The sequence below is a fragment of the Ziziphus jujuba genome, chromosome 10, assembly GCF_031755915.1.
Source record: "Ziziphus jujuba cultivar Dongzao chromosome 10, ASM3175591v1".
Classification (NCBI taxonomy): domain Eukaryota; kingdom Viridiplantae; phylum Streptophyta; class Magnoliopsida; order Rosales; family Rhamnaceae; genus Ziziphus; species Ziziphus jujuba.
In genome coordinates this window covers 19,274,051-19,287,082 of record NC_083388.1, presented here as the reverse complement: position 1 = coordinate 19,287,082, position 13,032 = coordinate 19,274,051, and the positions used below count along the sequence as shown (strand labels likewise).

At 33.9% G+C, this 13,032-nt stretch overlaps 2 protein-coding genes across 4 annotated transcripts; one reads left to right on the top strand and one right to left on the bottom strand.

The window, feature by feature from the left end:
- The first annotated feature begins 1,592 nt into the window (after positions 1 to 1,592).
- LOC107411687 (transcription factor PIF3) lies at positions 1,593 to 7,044 on the top strand. 3 transcript variants are annotated; one of them, XM_048469048.2, is made up of 9 exons: positions 1,594 to 2,727; positions 2,899 to 3,623; positions 3,702 to 4,147; positions 4,248 to 4,349; positions 4,449 to 4,514; positions 4,817 to 4,882; positions 4,979 to 5,494; positions 6,287 to 6,404; positions 6,570 to 7,044. In XM_048469048.2, exons 1-9 carry the CDS (start codon positions 2,666 to 2,668, stop codon positions 6,578 to 6,580), a joined length of 2,112 nt encoding a protein of 703 aa, XP_048325005.1. In that variant the 5' UTR covers positions 1,594 to 2,665; the 3' UTR covers positions 6,581 to 7,044. The 3 variants fall into 3 exon arrangements, with proteins under 3 accessions (XP_015874809.1, XP_048325005.1, XP_015874808.1); XM_016019323.4 differs by having other exon boundaries at positions 1,593 to 2,727; positions 2,899 to 4,147; positions 6,512 to 7,044; XM_016019322.4 differs by having other exon boundaries at positions 1,596 to 2,727; positions 2,899 to 4,147.
- Positions 7,045 to 7,829: 785 nt separating this feature from the next.
- LOC107411688 (uncharacterized) lies at positions 7,830 to 11,783 on the bottom strand. The gene is made up of 2 exons (XM_016019324.4): positions 11,100 to 11,783; positions 7,830 to 10,179 (listed from the first exon to the last, which is right to left on the bottom strand). The coding sequence occupies exons 1-2, from the start codon at positions 11,145 to 11,147 to the stop codon at positions 8,047 to 8,049; spliced, it is 2,181 nt and encodes a 726-aa protein (XP_015874810.3). The 5' UTR covers positions 11,148 to 11,783; the 3' UTR covers positions 7,830 to 8,046.
- Positions 11,784 to 13,032: the final 1,249 nt, after the last annotated feature.

The following is a 13,032-nucleotide window of genomic DNA, read 5'->3' as shown; positions in this document are numbered from 1 at the left end:
CAATTTACATATGTTGGAAAATATTACTTCCAGTTCTATGTTTGAAAATCATAGGGCAAAGTAAATGTTAAAAGATTGTTATTTTTTACCAATTAGCTTTTTAAATTTAAGTAGCATGTTCCTCCCAACATATGTGACATTAGTACGTTTTTCAATATGTCATCATTCTAGTTGTATATACTTGCTGAAAACGTCACTCCCAAAATGAGTGGGAAAAGAAGAATTTAAAGTAAAAAAGAAAAATCCATCATCGAGTCCAAGTCAATGGCTTAATTAATTTCTTAAATCTCTAATTTTCAAAGAGTGGATTGATAATCAGAGTTGATTAAATTTTTATTTTTTTATTTTTTTAAAAAAGGGGCAGAGACATCCTTTTCAAACATGTTATAATTGTTGTTAGATATGATATTGTTGTAGTCCATTATGGAAGGGATGCATAAAAGCCCACACCTACAAAATCCAAAAATTCACAGCAAATTTATTTATTTATATAAATTTCTTTCATAAAAGATAACATATATAAATAGCAGAGGATAATATTGCTGAAATTCAAATACAGAGAACAGAGACACTGAGCCACATACCCAGTCTTGTTGGCACAACCTAACCCATCAATGAGAGAGAGAAGGGCAAATTACCCTTCCTTGTGTAAGGACATTGAGAAGAAAGGTGGTCCTAAATTTGATGATCAAAATCATAGAAATTGAAGATAAATTAGCACCAAAAAAAAAAAAAAAAAGGCTGTGTAATGGATCCACAGTCAGAGGAGAAGAACTAGATACCTCCCCTATGAAATGGAAATTATTTTTTTATTTTTACTTTTTTTTTGTATGTAACCCGTTTAATGACAAACCGTTCAATTATCCAACATTTCCTACTATTTAAGGGGTTAAATGCATTTTGTCATTTCCAAATATTACATAGTTTGCATTTTACCTTCTAAATTTAAAAAGTATCAAATTCCTATCATCTATTATTATCATCATCATCATCATTTTATTCAAATTCTTTATTTTTATCTAATAAATTGATAAAAATTAGTCATATATACCGATTAAAAATAAAAAAATAAAACAGTTTGTAATAAATTTATGTTAGGTGTGTATAATTAATTTGGGTTAAGAAAAATGCAAAATTAATAATAATTTATAAAAATAAGTTTATTTTTTTATCAGATAAATAGGAATATTTAATTTTAATATTTATGTAAGATTTATATAGTTCAATTTATATTATAATTGAAAAGGATACAATATAATAAAGTATTTTATTTACTTAAAAGGATAATATGGTGTTATATATAATTTTGATAAGATAGTTGTCATTGGACACTTAATAATATTGTAATCGTAAAAAAATTTTACTTATTGTATTTTTTATTTTATTTTTTTGTTTTTTTTGCTGACCAATTTTTACTTATTGTATTAAAATTTAATTTTAATTTATTTTAAATTATTAATTGATGTGATATTTTTAATGTGATGTATTAATGTAATTTAGACTTTAGTAGGAAACATTTAACATATGAGTATATTTCCACCTAATAAAAGAATATATTTCCAAAGAATATATTTCCAATGTATCATTTCTCTGCAATCTTCATATAATACCTCCTAAATCTTTAGGATTTATTTATTATTTATTGATCAGAAATGTGAAATGGCGGTGAGCTGAAATTTTTGCCTAAAATTTATTTTCTTCCATTTTTCTCTCTCTTTCTCTCTCTGGGCCTCAGTTTTTTCCTGCAACTCCGCTAGCTTTTCGCCGTCATCTACGTCCACTTGGATCCTCCGTTGTTTCTCTCTCTCTCTAAATTGGGGGGTTTTTCTCTTTCTTCGAGCTCAGTTTCTGACTCTTAGATTGAACTTTTGACAACTTTTATTCTGATTTTCAACCAGTTTTACATTTTCAATACATATGGATTAGCGTAGTCTGGCTAAGTTCGAGGAATTCTGATTTTCCCCAAAACCCAGTTCATCTTCTTTTTAGGTTTTTTTATTCTTTTTCTTGGTTGGTTAGTAAGATTTTCAGGTTCTATACTGAATAATTTCGTGCTGAGGGTTCCTTCCTGTTCTTCAATTTCACAGCTTAGCTTCTTCTTCTTCTTCTTCTTCTTTTCTTTTTTTTATTAGTTTTGAGAGTATCCGTCTGGAAATTACCGATTAATTAATTAATCATAAGCTGGGTTTTGTGTGTTTTTTATTGGAGTATTACGAAAAGTGAAAAAGAATGAATTTTTAAACTGAATTTGGAGGTTTTAGTGACGGATCTTTGGATAGATAGCCATTAAAGAATTGGTTTTTGACTGATACTTTACTTATTTAACTAAATTTTATATATCTTTTTTTAATTTAAATCCGGCTGATAAGGACTTTAGTATTTTAAAGAAAGATTTTATTCTGTAAAATTATTACTGCGGACCATTTTTTTTTTTCTTTTTTGTTTCTCCCTGTTAAGTTTAACTGGGATTGTCTTATAGTGGGGGTGTTTTTGGTCGGGCTTTTATGTCTTCTTCAGCGCGGTTGGCTTTCTACATGTTTTTGGGTTCTTTGAACTAAAGCATTCCTTGTCAAGGCAGTGTGTGGGAGCTACCTACCAATAATGGCAGAGTTCTTGGATCTTTGGGGCATCTCTGAATAACAAAGGGATTCCAGCTCTTTCCACCATGCCTTTGTCTGAGCTATATCGAATGGCCAAAGGGAAGCTTGATTCGAATCAAGATTTTGAGTAAGTTCAATTCTATTCATTTCCCTATTTGCAGTTCTTTTTATTCCTCTTTTTTTTTTTTTTTTTTTTTGTGTTTTTTTGGGGGGGGGGGGGGGGGGGGGGGGGGGTTGTTTAATCTTTTTGGGTTTTCTCTGCCTTTGCCTGCTTTTTCATTGTGGGGATTTGATGCAGAATTGGGAATGATATTTTTGAGCTAGTATGGGAGAATGGTCAGGTTACGATGCAAGGTCAGTCCAGTAGAGCTAAAAAGGGTCCAAGTTGTAATAGCTTACCATCTCATTGTTTACCATCTTATAACCTCAAGACTCGAGATAAAGATATAGGAAACGGTACAATTTCAAGGACGGGAAAGTTTGGGACAGTGGGCTCCGGATTGGATGAAATTCCAATGTCGGTACCATCTGCTGAAATGGGTTTGAATCAAGATGATGACATGATGCCATGGTTGAATTATCCAATTGAGGAATCTTTGCAGCATGATTATTGTCCTGATTTCTTACCTGAATTATCTGGTGTCACTGTAAATGAACTTTCTGCAGCTGACAATTTTGCTTGTGTAGATAGGAGGAGTAGTTGTAATCAGGTATATAGGGATTCCAATACAAATCCTGTCCATGGGGATGGCAGTTTAGAGCAAAGGAATGTTTCAAAGGTCGCTTCAGTGGGTGGAGGTGAGGTTAGTAGACCTAGACCTGGCTCTAGTCAGTTATGCCCTTCATCATCATCACAGCAATGCCAAACTTCCTTTCCATCTCTTAGATCAAGGGTTTCGGATATCGTCGGTGATAATACAAGTAGTGTTGCCCACCAAGCTGTTTGCCGTGATTCACCTCGAGTTCCTTCGCCTGGTGGTTTTCCTAGTAAAAAAATGCAGAAGCTAGATGCTGTTCCACCTGGTAGTACCCCCGCTATAATGAATTTTTCACATTTCTCACGACCGGCTGCTCTTGTAAAAGCTAATCTTCAAAATATAGGTGCAACAACGGGCTCAGCTTTACCAAGCATGCATAGGGTGACTAATAAGGAGAAGGGTGCTGCTGCTAGTAGTAATAATCCTCCTGAGTCAGCACCAAACAGTTCAAGTGTTGGGTTAAGAAAGGAGACAAGTTCTCCCTGCCAAAATGTGGCTTCCAATGTTGATTTAAAACCTTCAGATGCTATGCCTGTTGAGGAACCATTTGCTGCTAAACAGTCTGAGGCCGTTTGCCAGGAGGATGCCTCTAAGAATGATACAAACTCCAATCAGCTTTTTTGTGAAAGTGCAGTTAGAGGTTTTCCAGATGGTGAAAGGACCGCGGAGCCTGTAGTTGCTTCTTCCTCTGTTTGCTCGGGGAATAGTGTGGAGAGAGTTTCTGATGATCCAACGCATCTCTTGAAGAGAAAATGTCGGGACACAGAGGACTCTGAGTGCCATAGTGAAGTAAGTTATATTATTGGTTTTACATCCTTTGCAATGTTCTTTAGTCTTCCCTTATTGCTTTCATTTCCAACATATACCAAGAAAACCTTATGATGTGCAGGATGCTGATGAAGAATCTGTGGGTGTGAAAAAAATAGCTGCTGCTCGGGCCTCGGGTTCCAAGAGAAGCAGAGCAGCTGAAGTGCATAATCTATCTGAAAGGGTAAGCCAAGCTGTGCAGATTTCTTGAAAACTTCCAGATTGTGTTGTTTCTGAATTATAAGATTTTATACTGGTACTTAGTTTGGATTTCTGTGACCAGAGACGAAGAGATAGGATCAATGAGAAGATGCGTGCCTTGCAAGAACTCATACCAAATTGCAATAAGGTTGCAAATTCATCAATAATCTTGCAGATATGTGTTTCATGGAGTTCCTAAAGTTTGTAACTTTTTCTTTTTAGATTAAAGGATTTAAATACTGAGGCTTGAAGTTTAGCTTATGGGTGCAACCAATTAACCGATGTTTTAAACTTAAATTTTATTTCAAATTTTGCTGTGCCTGATTGAAAAAATAACATTGTGTTAAAACAAGCCATTATTTATTGAGATAAATATTATATATATGTAATACATTACATATATTATATTGCACTTTTGTTTGGCTGACATTCATATAATGGCATTGTAAGGTGGACAAAGCTTCAATGCTTGATGAGGCTATTGAGTACTTGAAGACACTTCAACTTCAAGTACAGGTAAAGTACTCTCTTTTACTAATTCATTTTGCAATTTTTAATTTTCGGAACTCAAGTATTAGATTGTAACATGGTTCAGTTTTTATATGTTTCCAGATTATGTCTATGGGAGCTGGTTTGTATATGCCACCAATGATGTTACCAACAGGGATGCAACACATGCATGCACCTCATATGGCTCATTTCTCACCCATGGGTGTTGGAATGGGAATGGGTTTGAGCATGGGTTTCGGGATGGGTATGCCTGACATGAATGGTGGGTCCTCTGGTTATCCCATGATTCAGGTGCCTTCCATGCAAGGAGCACATTTCCCTGGCCCGCCTATGTCAGGGCATACTGCCTTTCATGGGATGACAGGATCTAACCTTCAGATGTTTGGGCTTCATGGTCAAGGACTTCCAATGCCTATGCAACGTCCTCCCTTAGTTCCTATGACAGGAGGTCCTTTTATGAAGTCAGCTGTGGGACCTAATGTCTGTGGGGCAAGTGGTCCTATGGAAAATGTGGAGTCAGCTCCACCCTCTACCTCAACAGATCCTGTGCAGAATATGAGCTCTCAAGTGATGCAAAACCCTGGTGCCAATAGCTCTATGAATCAGACATCTAGTCAGGTTTGTGCATTAACTAATGGAGTAATATTTTGTTAGAGAAGAGACAGAAGTTAAGAGAATGCGAAAAGTAGGTTCACAATTTTTTATGATGATGTCAGCTAATTATAATTTCGCAATAAACATGGTAGTAAAAGATTCATTGTCAATAGACAGAAAACAAGATGCTAAAGTAGTTCCCATATGATCATATCTCTCAAATTTTCAGTTGTGGGTTCAGTTTTCTTACCTTATTGAAGCCAGAACAATTTTGTTCTGTTTAATAAACTCATTTCTTTAGGGAAGTGAAAATTTAAGTCAGGTGTTTTGCCATCTTTAATTACTAGGCTGATATGTTTATTGAAAAAAACTTAATGTTAATAACCTTGTCTGGATTATGGCTTTCGGAGTTTGGTTGTTTAAATCTGTACATGATGCTTTAGGTTCTTTGTTAGGAAAGTATAATCCTGCTTAAATTTGAACTGTAAGCCAAAAATAACCACATCATTGAAAAAAATTGTTAAATATGTTGATTGTTGTCTTATTTTTTTGGCAAATTATGTTGATTGTTGTCTAGATAAGTGGGACTGTAGGAATGCTTGCTGATGTCTTATATTCCTTTAATTTGAAGAAGAATTTGAATTCGAACGATCTATTCTTAGGTTTCTTTCTTTTATGTCCCTTTGAATTAAGGCCCTCACAAGAAAATCTTGCTCTATGTTCTGCTATAACTGCTTCTCTAATTAAATTTTCTGTGCCTACTCATTTGTATTCTGCCCATCCAACTAAACTCCCACGGTTTTCTTGTGATGCCAGTGCCAACCAACAACTGAAAGATTTGAGCAGTCCACTTTGGTGCAAAATAATGTTCAAGCTCCTGATGTAAATGGAGGCAGGGCTGAAGGAAATGACCTTGTACCTAGTGGAGCAGCCAGTGAGTAAATATTTTCTATTCAAGTCTTTTAATAATTTTTTTTTTAATTTTTTTTTTTAATAAATTTTGGCACAGATATACTCTGAATGAAAATTCTTTCATGTCAGCATAAAAACGCGCAAACATCATGATTGACAGCAAACTTATTCCCACTTCTGTGTTCAGGTTATGATTGACAACCAGTTGACTAATTGTGGATCAAAGAGGAGATAAAACGCATTGTGGCGGCCGTTTTTGGGGATTGAACCCTTTTGCTTGTTTGTAATCTGGGAAAATTGAAATGGAAGTACCAGCCTACTAGGAGAGGGTAACTTGGGGGAAAGTGGAGGAGGTTGAAGCCTTTACAGTAACAAATCTGAATTTAATATTATAACAGTATCGGTTACATAATGCATAGATTTTGGTACCTTTCTTGAGAATGAGAGTCATTTCCTTTTGTAAATTAACCCAGTTACCTTGTGCAGTTTAAATGCAATGTGAGAGTTCAATACACCGTTCGTATAATGTATTCAAGTGTGTTTGGGACCCTATCATCATAACAATTCTTTCATTTGATGTCATGTACTAATGTCTCTGCTCTATCTCTCTGCTCTATTGAAGCCTAACCCTTTAGCCAATCTAATCTTTCTTTATGATTCAATTGTACACTTTTTTTTTTTTTTTTTTAAATATTTTTTTAAGCATCTCATTTTGCATTATTGGATTGGTTGGGAACCATTCTTTCTCGTTATCCAAACAGCTTAAAAGGTCCTCTTGGGACAGCCCTTCCTCAAGCAATAATCCTGCCTTTGAAATTTTCCATCCCCAAGGTCAAAAAGAAAGAAATATATATATATATATATATACATATATTTTTATACACAAACAGCATAAAAGGTGTAGGACTAGAAAATATGAAAATAATATTTTATAATGATAATGAAAGCAATGTTAGTTGGGACTTGCGCATCAAGGGTTTTCTCATTTCTGCTTAGGGTATCTGAAAAGCTGCAGCATCTCTAATTTTCCATCTACATTTTTCTTTTCCCCTAAAGGGAAGTATGAAAAGCTTCATATAATATCTTTAACCGCCCAAACAGCCTTCCTTAAGCACGAAAAGCCATATATAAATCGAAAATAAATGACGTATTTCTGATATGGCAGTTGAAGAGCAGGTTAAGTCAATCCAGTCTAGGTGACATGCACTGCCAATTATTGATAAAGAAACTATAATTTCCACAATGATAATCACAACTTTAATAAAACATCTATATACATAAAAGCAAGTTTACAACTTTAGACTTCTTTCCTGCTCATAATAGAAGACAACCAAAGCGACAAACAAAAAAATAGTACATGAAACTCAAATCAATAAGGTAACACGAACAAAAAATTAAAAATTAAAAATTAAAAAAAAATTAAAAAAAAAAAAAAAAAAAACAGAAGGAAGAATACAAGGACCTTCAGTTTTTTTGCAATATTGAATATGGCATGACGTATAACATGTATATATACACCCCTTTGCAATCAAACATGCAAACCAACAACCTAAAAGAGAAGAGCAACAATAAAGAAGAAAAGATCCCAACCATTTCAGAAGAAAATATATGAACTCTGTCTAAATTTTAAGCAATTTCTTTCTTTTTGTTACTTTGCTGCCCCATTACTTGACTTTAATATCACCCTTGGGTTCAGAGGCAGGAGTTTTGGAGTTTGGAGATTTCCCAATGATAGCTTTCTTTGCTTTCACCAGTGAATGCTTCACCTTTGATATAAGGTTATTTGACTGTTTCTGTGTGGGTTTTGCTGGAACTTCTTTTGGTTGGTCTTGGGAGGTCTTTGTGAGATCATCTTCTTTGGTGGGAGTTTCTGGGTTTTGAACCTTCTCCAATTCTTTAGCCTCAGTTTTTACAGTTTCCTCTTTTTTTACTTCCTCTTCAGGTTGCTGTGATTCTTCAACTGGTTTATTAACAGCACTAGTTACTTCCTCAACATTCTCATCTTTCTTGGTTTCAGCTGAAGTTGGAGTTTCACCATCTTTTCTTTGCTCTGCTGCTATTTTATTTTCCTCCTGTGGTTCAGCATCTCTGTCTTCTTTCTTGAGTGAACTATCATCAGCAGCTTCATCTTTAAGAATAGATGGTTGAGTTGAATCCTCAGTTATGACATTTCCCTTTTCTGCAGCATTCTCTTCTCCAACCTTTCCTGTCTCCAAGGAAATATCTTTTGATATTTTCTCCACCACATCAACCTTACTTGTTTCCTTCTTTTCTTCCTCTTCTATTACTGTTTCTGCAACGCTTGGAAGAGAAGAATTCCCTTCATCTTTTAGATTACTTTGTGCTGTCTGATCAGTTGAAACTTCTGAACTTACAGTTGGATTAGGCGGGGCATCTTTGTCAGTTTCATCTACCCTCAAGGATATGGAATCCTCAACCTTATCAGCCAAAGTCTTTTCATCTTTTGTTGTTTTGTCCTCTTCACTTTCCTTTGTGTCAACATTTTCTCCTTTTTTCTCTACTTGTTCAGTGAGTTCCGATTGTTCCCCTGCTGGTTTTTCCTCCACTTCAGCAACTTCATTTTCTGGTTTCTCTGCTACTGTTGTGCCTAGTTTTGAATCTTCTATCTCTTTTGCTACTGCTGAGGCTTCTGATTCGACTTGGACAGGACTAGGCTCCAATGTCTCCTTCAGTTTATCACTGGTTTCAACTGATGATTCGTGAACATCAACTATCTTTGGTTGTTCCTCTTGCACTTTCTCCCCAATGTCTACAGATGGTTGTTTTGGTGCTTCTTCTACAACATCCACGCTGGTGGTTTTAACTTCAGTTTGGTTGTTAACAGAGTCATCCACTAGCTCAGGACCACTGGTTGTTGTTGAATCAATGTCTTTCTCTGTCGTCGTTTCATGTACTATTGGAACATCTGAAATTGGAGCATCAACTCTCTTTTCAATCTCAACCACATGAGGCTCAACCTGCTTTTCCTCTGCACCTCCAGAATCGAGTGAAATCGTTTTTGTAGTTTGTGAATTCTCAGCTTCAGTACTTGCTTCTTCTCCACTCTCCTTGGATGAAGAAGTAGCACTAACATGTTCCACAACCAATACAGAAGCATCAGCAGCAGCCTTCTCAGCCTCAACTACAGGAGGCTCAATCACATTTTCCTTTGTATCCTCAGGTTCATGTGAAGGGGTTGCAAGAGTTGGGACATCATCAGCTTTGGATTTTTCTTCCTCATTCTCCTTGGTTGAACAAAGACTGTGGCTTTTTACAACAGGAACTTCTGAAACAGAATCAGCAGAAGCTTTCTCAGCCTCAACTACAGGAGATTCAATCAACTTATCCTCAGCTTTGGGTTTTTCTTCTTCATTTTCTTTGGTTGAAGAAACAGTACTATGGCTTTCCACAAGTACTGGAGCATCTGCAGCCTTCTCGACATCAACTGCAGGAGGCTCAATGGGCCTATCCTCTGTTGCTCCAGATACAGGTAATGAGGTTGCTGGACTTGGCAAACTCTCATCTTTGGGTTTTTCTTCTTCATTTACTTTCACTGAAGAGAAACTTTGGCTTTCTGAGATTGGTGCATCACTCTCAGGAGCAACAGTAGCCTTTGGAACCTCAACTACAAGAGGTTGTTCAATCTGCTTATCCTCTACACCTTCAGATTGAATTGTAGTTGGTGCTGGACTTGATGAATCTTCTACTTTGGAATTTTCTTCTCCTTTTTCCTTGGAAGAAGAAATGTTGTCATGATCTATAGCCTTTTCAACTTCTTCTACCTTCTTCTCAACTTGCTGTGAAAGATGAAAAATGAATAGCTATAAATTAAATGCATCCAAGGGATGGATTCTACATTATTTGGTTCTAAATATGGACTCTATCGCTTTTGGACATCCTGATATTTGTAACTAGTAGTTATTTGTTATTTATTTTGTTCTTTCAACTCATAGAAACAAGTTCAAATGTTTGTAGATAATCTCAACGCTTAGTAACATGGTTAAAAAAAAAAAAAAAAAATCATTGAAGCATTTACTATGATTCTGTCAGATTAACTGCGACAAGTTCTGATGAATGAACATTAATGACAATATCTGAATTATCATGGAGCTGTTATCATATTCCATGTGGAAAGAAACAAAAGTCATTTATCATTCTACAACTTGACTTTGGACCTTATCCACACTGTTATGTTATAGAACTACTATTTCTTGACTACTTTAATCAGAGATTATCATTCACCTCCCTATCAGACTATGCATGATCTGGTCAAACTGCATATTCATATAATATAACTAACTCATATATAAAAACAAGTATATATCACCCGTAATTTCCTTATCTAATAACTTCTAATATGATAGAAATAAAAAGAGGAAGAACAGCCATGTGAAATATGGATAAATATACAGAGGATAGATGATTTCAGAAAAAGCTATAGCAATAGATTTACTTGTGGAAGACTTTAAAATCTCACACCAATAGCATATACAAATTATGATCACAATAAATTCAGCAACAAGGAAGAGTTAATATCACAAGTGGGTCTTGCTAGAATTTGAACTTTTAATAGAAACTCATATACATAAGTTTGGATTAAATTAAATAAAAAAGGAAAAACATAAGGGGAAAAAAAAAAGACACTTTATCATTGAATTAAAGCATCTAGTCTTGGGAAACTGAAGAAAAAATAAAAGCATAAACTACAGGAACTAACCTCATCAATGGTTGAAGTTGGATATGATACAACAGTCTCAGTAGCCATGAGGTACTCGAGCAAAGTGAAAAAATTTCAAGTTGTTGGAGAGGCTTAAAATGATAATGAAGATCAAAAGAAAAAAGGGGGAAAAGAATGATATGGTTGGCAACAACCCAAAAGCTCAACTCAACTTTATTTTTCTTTTTTTCTTTTTCTTTTTTTCTTTTTTCTTTTATTTATTATTTAGTGAAGAAGAAGATGAAGAAAAAACACCCACAATGAGAAAAGCAAAACAGGTTGTCAATGACAGACTATGTCACATGATCTGGCATGCTTGGAATGATTAGCATTAGGAATCCCAAATTAAATTTTTATCTAACCCTTTCTCTTTCTCAAAAAAGTGTGTTTATACATTTAATATAAAATTGACCATCTTTTGTATTGCATAGTGACAAGCTTTGATGTGGGGGAGTTGAGGACCATAAAATAAAAAAATAAAAATAAAAAAATCCTCTTTGATTTAACGGTCTAAAATTAATTTAATCATCAGTGATCATGCTAAGAAGAAAAAATTAACGGATCCCCACTCAAGAATCAAGATTGGTGGGGTTACGTGGAGGATTTGATTTTCATAATTAGAAACTAGATTTTTCTTCACAATCTCCATAAAGTTCTTGTTTTGCCTTTTTTTTTTTTTTTTTTTCTCAAATTTGAAAGTTCTAGATGATGATCTATTTTAATATATATTCGTTTTCCATATGGGTTTGTGAACTACCAAATGAAAAATCTCATACTGAAAACGGCTTAGCAATGACTACATAGAATTAATTTGGACTATTTTAGTGCAATACATGATAAATCAAAATCGTGAAAAGAAATTAGCATGAAAATTATAGATTTTTTTTTTATATTAAGAGTTACAAATAAAAAATAAAAAAATTAAGAATTATGACGAATATCATGCAAAAGTGAAAAGACAGCATGGGCCTGGCCTGGCAGCCCAGCTCAAAAGAAAGTCAGTAAAGGGGCTTCACATGGGAGGTCCTACAGGAGTTATGCTTTTATTCTGCAACGAAAGCAAACGGACAAGCTTTTCAAGTTTGGACATCTCCACTTCACAGTCGTCAGTACCAATCACAATGGTTTAGAAAGTTGGGTTTGTGCCATATTTTCTGTCTTTTAAGTTGAATAAATTCTAAATACACCACCAAATTTATTGTATGCAACCTTTTTATTTTGTAACATTCATCTTTTTTGTTTTCTTTAACAAAAAAAATTTGAGTGTATATACATCTTTTCTGGGTCTATTCAGAACACAAGAGGGATATATATTTGGGCCCTTTTTAAATTCGGGCTTTGTGTTCGCTGGATTCCAACTATTGGGTTTTATTTTTCATTTTTCTTTTTAAAATTACTTATTCGAGCTTTATTTATTTATTTAAATTCTTAGGAAATTCGGAAAAAAAAAAAAAAACAGTACCCGAATAATACGCGAACATATGTATTTTTGATATTTTATTTTTCATATCGATTTTAAATATATAAAAAAATATATATTTTAAAAATAAAAATTAAAACACATATTAAACATATTGTCATATTATATAAGTGAAAAAACACATATGTTTGAAAAAATAAATAATTTCAATTATTTTTCCTCTTTTTTAAACAATATAAAAGAATGTGTAAAAAAAAATTTTTTTATGTTATTCTTTTATTCTTTTAATGATTTACTATTTTTGATTTTTTAATATACTAACTTATTATTATCTTATTAATAGTTATTTTTTTTATCATATATATATATATATATATGTATATATCAAAAACAACTAATTTGAATACATATTTAATATCCTTATTTTTTATTCCGTATCTTTTTAATTTATAATATATATTATACATCCACATACCAAATTTATAAACTTGTCGTTTACATATTTTTTTGACT